Below are 5,654 nucleotides of genomic sequence, written 5' to 3' on the forward strand. Positions count from 1 at the left end.
CATCACCGAATATGTCGAATAATGATTTACTTCGTGCTTCTTCGTAAAATTTCGCATATCGGCATTGTAAAATTCTTTTCCTTTATCGGTCTGTAGATTTTTCGGACACCTCTTAGAGTCTCGTATTATTTTAGATAACGCTCGAGTAACCTCGTTTGCGCTTTTGCTCTTAAGCGGTACAACCCATGCGTATTTGCTTAATACGTCGATAACGGTGAGTATGTAGTTGTGGCCTTTGTTGAGTCTCGCGTAAGGACGCATCTCGACCACATCCGCTTGCCATAGGTCGTCGTACCCGCGCACCGCAACGCGACGACGCGAGAAGTTTCTTCTCGCGGGCGCGTGCAATTCCTCGACTAATCTTCGTTTTTTAACGCTCATAATTCTTTTTTCTTTCTCTCGAGAATAACGTTGAATTGGATCTCTTTTTCGAGCGGTTCGCCGCTCCCGCTAATCTCTTTTTCGAGCGGTTCGTCGCTCCCGCTAATCTTTCTTTCGAGCGGTTCGCCGCTTCCGCTAATCTTTCTTTCGAGCGGTTCGCCGCTCCCGCTAATCTTTGCCAGTTCTCTCACTCTTCCTGCTAGCTCGTCTGCGTCTCTCTTCAATCGTGACGTTGAATTTTCCAATTCTCGTATCTTCGTCTCGGATTTCACTGCGGAATTCGCCGCGATACGCGATTTTTGATTTAGTTCTCGTATTGTTTTACCTTGATTGAACATTATTTTACGATCGTTCGCGTTTCTCGTCGAGAACTCCGTCGCGTTGAGCGATATAGTTTTTTTCGCGACTTCGATTTGATCGCTTAAACTTTTGATTCGTTTATCTAAAACATCGATTCGTTTATCTAGAGCGTTAGCGCTCGTTTCTATTCTCGAAATGGAATTTTCCACAGCGTCTATTCGTTTACTCAGAACGTCATCGCGTGTTTTTATCTCGGAAACGAAACACTCCGCGACGTCTATTCGTTTACTTAAAGCGCTATCGAGCTGAGCGAGTCTCGTGAATAGTAGAATGACGCCCTGCCCCGCTTCGTTCGCGTCTTTTCTTAATTGCGATGTGATTCCCTCGACGTAGCTTTTGCTTGTCGCATCGGCGTCCTCCTCAGGTTGAGCCAAGCGTTTTATTTTACGTTCTCTCGCGTCGTATTCAATGGAAGAGCTTAGACACAGCGCGTTATCGCGCACGTAACTTCGCAGAGACTCGATAGCCGGACGTAGTCTTCCGGTTCTTGCGTCGTAGCCTCGATTTTTTAAAGGTGAGCCAAATTTGCTCACGGACATCGCGAATTCCGCGTACGACTGCGACAGTCATCCACGTGACAGTTCGATTTATACGATCGCTCCTGTTTCGCGAAGCTCCTCGATTATCGATAGAATCTCGTTTTCGTGAGCGTTGTTGCCAGCTCGACGCGAAGCGTCTAATAATCGCAAACGATCCACTAATTCGTTTGGATCGTCCCAATGGACGTAATCGATTTTATTGTCCGTGACACGCATAGTCGACGATACGCGACCCGCGCCTGTTTTTTTCGCGCCGCTGTTGTGAATAAGCGGAGCGATAATAAATTTGTATTTATATCCTTTATTTCCTAAGACAGATTTTTTAGCGTCATGATCACGTCTATGAGCGTTCGTTGTTAACAATATACTTCTGTATGTTAATTTATCTTTTTCTGTATATATGAGACTATTCGGAATTTTCATAAAAATTAATTCATACAAACCGGGAGTACCGACATATTTAATCTCATCTATAAATATGGAATCATTCGCGTCTACGTCAAATCGCTTATCGCCGAGCATCGCACCTTTCTCGCCGATGTAAACTCCGTAAACGTGATCAATCTCGTTCGGCGTTTCTCCGCCGAGAAGAGTCCCCATATATTTTCGCCCTAACGGTCCTAGTTGACCGTGCGATATTTCGCGATCTTGAGCAATTCGCGAAATTTGTTTAACGGGTATTTCGGATATCGAGGGCGATTCGAGACTCTCGGATTCGAACGTTTCATATTCTTCGGTTTCGTTTCGCGCGAATGGATCTCTTTCGACGAAAGATTCGTTTAATGGAGTAGAAACGGCGTTCAATCGTCGTCGAGCGCGTATTCGTTTCGCTTTAGGTTTTTTCCAAACGGGAGTTAGTGCTTCATCTTTCCATTTTTCCTCGACGCTCGTCGAGGGTGAAATGTCGGTTGCGTCTTGTTTTATCATTTCGCGCTTAATTTCATTTCGCTCTATCTCGTCTCGCTCAGCGCGATCAGCGATGCGTCGCAGCGGTTCGACGATCGGTTTGAAACGACTCTCTATCGCGATCTCGCTTTCCATTTTTCCAGTTTTTAATGCTCTGTGTTTTTTACGAATCGATGCGCGCGTTTTAGCTATCTCTTTTGCTGTTTTTTCGCGTTCGCCGATATCCGTCGAGGCCATTGCAACTTCTTCTAACTCGCGAGAGAGCGATTGACGCGTTCGACGTATTCGCGACAACTGATCGTTCTACGGTACAATGAAATCATTAAATCCTCGTCTGTATCTACCAGCGCGGAGCGCGCTATCTTTGTCGATTACTAAGAAACCATATTTATATCGCCAACACGCGCGACATAACGCGTGAAAATTCTCGTACGACATATCCGTGTTCACGTGATCGTTGTATACGTGACGTAAATTAGTACCATCTTGTTTAAAAAGAATTAACAAATTAGCATTATCTCGAATCAAATGCTTCGGTATTTTAGCATACGTTTGGCACAGATAGAAGCAATCGACGTTCGAGTGTCGACCCATAGCGAAATATTCTCTGATAGTATTTTGTTTGTCGCACGCTACATCGTCGAACACGAATATCGAATTTGGGAGAGCTTCGCTGGGTGAAATAACGTCAAAGTTATTAGAAAATGTGAAATAACCTATATCTTCCATCGGTGTTAATAAATTTTCTAAATATTGATATTTAGGCTGCTGCAATGACTTTGAGTAAACATAAACGTTCTCGAAGCGTACACCATGCGGACTCTCCAACAAACTTATTAATGCGTTTGTTTTGCCGCAACTAGAAGGCCCGCAAATAACGCAACGAATAGCGCTCGGTAATAGACGACCGTGTCTACGCGTTTCTTTCGACGGTCGCGTTTTATTATCGAGGTTCGTCACCTTTATCGCGATCGGTTGCCGCACGAAACGCATTCTTCTTGCTGCGCGCATGCGCGGTACACTCGCGTAAGGCAGGGCGAGACTTTTTAATTTATATACGAATAGATTGCCATCAATCGCGCAGTAGTGAATTGCGCGCGGTGAATCGAAATGTTTATCTTACTAATAGATGGCGACGATATTCTCGATTTCACCACCGATCAATTGCGGTATATTCCGAAAATAATTTTACTAAAGCATTTCGGTCGCTACGTAGAACGATTGTGGGAGAAACTGCCTGAATATATAAAAGTGGATCCGGAGGTGCGGCGCTACCGTCGATGTCTAGAGCATTATAATCGCCCTTGGCAACGAACACACATCGACGGTCCGGCGCCGCTTGTTAAAGATTGCGGCGAATGCAATTCGCGAAACAGCAGTACGGTGTGAGTCATGGCGCTGGCTTATTAAATAGAGCGATAAACGCACTCCCTTTCGAACTACATATACCTGGATATCAATTTTGCGGGCCGGGTACTCGTCTTGCGAAACGACTCGCGCGAGGCGATCGAGGTGTCAATCCTCTGGACGCGGCCTGCCGCGAACACGATATCGCGTACTCGCGGAGCGGCGAGCTCGCTGATCGACACGTCGCTGACCACGCGCTTGCCAAAAAAGCGCGCGAACGTGTCGCGGCTAAAGACTCGACTCTCGGCGAGAGAGCCGCCGCGGCGGCTGTATGGATGGCTATGAAATCGAAGACAAAACTTGGAATGGGTACAACGAAAATCAAGAGAAAAAAGAACAAAAGAAGAATAATCGCTACGAGAAAAAGAACGCTTCCGATAGCGAAACGCGGCGGCTTTTTACCCCTGCTACCGTTATTAGGAGCTCTCGGTTCTTTGGCCGGGGGAGCGGCGGGAATCGCGAAAGCGGTGAACGATCGCAAAGCAGCGCGACGACAACTGGAAGAGTTGCAGCGTCATGATCGCGCGATGGAAGGTCGCGGTTTATATCTCGCGCCGTACAAACGTGGAAGTGGCGTGTCCTCAACGAGAAGAGCTAAAAAAAAACTTCGCGTAAACAGACGCTAAAGATTCTCCCATCCGTCGGAGCAACAACGAACGAACAATTAAATCGCGCGGCGATACTCTCGCGCGTACCTCATTTTAGAGGTGTGTTTATGCGCAACGCGCTTCCGTCGCAAGCGCGCCGCGATGAGAGCGGCATTGTGAATTTAGACGACGCATCCGGACCGGGTACTCATTGGGTAGCGTACGCGAAAAAAGGGGGCGACGCAATTTACTACGACGGTTTCGGCGATCTTCGTCCTCCACGCGAACTCGCGCGTTATCTCGGGCGCGACGCGAACATTCGATACAATCGTCGCTCCGAGCAGACGCGCGATCAGAATATTTGCGGACAATTGAGTCTTCGATTTCTCCGAGAAGTCGATTGGAGGAATCGTCGACTATAATATCAATCGTTATTCGTCAATCGAACGCAGTTCGATCGCTCTCGCCGATCATGTCGCTAACTCTCACTCTTTCCGGACGAAGCAGTATTCTCGCGGCGAGTTATTTTCCGCCTCTCGATTTAAACGACGACGATTACGAATTAGGTTTAACCAATTTTGAAACTTATAATACGATACCGAATATAAATTCTACGAATAATAAATTTTACTTCGATAATAATGACGAGATTATCGCAATTCCAATAGGATCTTACGAATTAAGCGCTATAAACGCGTATCTAAGAGCGGCGATTCGTCATAAACGACGAGCGAGAGAGGAGGAACGAGAACGCGAAAATGAAAAACCGGAAACGAACGATGATGATTACATATATGATGTTGATGACGATTATTTCGAAGACGATGAGAATGGCGATAAAAGTGAAAATTCTATAACGCTTCGCGGTAACGATAACACTATGAGAAGCGAAATTAAATGCGCATATCGAGTAAATTTTACAAAACCCGATAATATCGGTTCGCTCCTGGGTTTCTCGTCTCGTGTATTACAACCGAATAAATGGTACGCATCCGATAAGCCAATAAATATTATGGCCATTAACCTTATTCGAATAGAGTGCAACGTTACAACAGGAGCGTATCATAACGACAAATCCGCGCATACTATACACGAATTCGCGCCTAACGTTCCACCCGGATATAAAGTGTCGGAAATTCCAACGCAGATCATTTACCTTCCGATCATCGCACGGACCATTACCGATATAAACGTGCGTGTTGTGGACCAAAACGGAAAATTGATCGATTTTCGCGGCGAAGAAATTACGATTCGTCTACACGTGCGACGAAAACGGTAGAGAAGCGCGCGATGCTCGTAGTGAATGGATCGAATGCGAGAAACGCACCTATTATCGCTGTCGCGTCACCTCTAAACACAGAAAAGAGAAGAAAAAAGGGAGGAAGACTAACCGCTGCCAACGAGACTTTTCTGCGCTCTTTGGGTTTCGTCGTGCCGAAAACCGCTTCTTCGTAAAAAGCGGAATGTGCGACAT

At 46.1% G+C, this 5,654-nt stretch overlaps 1 protein-coding gene across 1 annotated transcript; it reads right to left on the minus strand.

Moving 5' to 3' along the window:
- Positions 1 to 377: 377 nt before the first annotated feature.
- On the minus strand, positions 378 to 1,280 carry LOC138942781 (tropomyosin-like). The gene has a single exon (XM_070313251.1). The coding sequence runs from the start codon at positions 1,278 to 1,280 to the stop codon at positions 378 to 380; it is 903 nt and encodes a 300-aa protein (XP_070169352.1).
- Between the last annotated feature and the right edge of the window lie 4,374 nt (positions 1,281 to 5,654).

Source organism: Polyergus mexicanus, unplaced genomic scaffold, assembly GCF_030449975.1.
Source record: "Polyergus mexicanus isolate NDT 795.1 unplaced genomic scaffold, iyPolMexi1.0 SCAF_23, whole genome shotgun sequence".
Taxonomy (NCBI): domain Eukaryota; kingdom Metazoa; phylum Arthropoda; class Insecta; order Hymenoptera; family Formicidae; genus Polyergus; species Polyergus mexicanus.

What these genes read in the sequence shown, in the direction of transcription:
- LOC138942781 (XM_070313251.1), bottom strand. Translation starts at nt 1,280, where the DNA reads ATGTCCGTGAGCAAATTTGGCTCACCTTTAAAAAATCGAGGCTACGAC.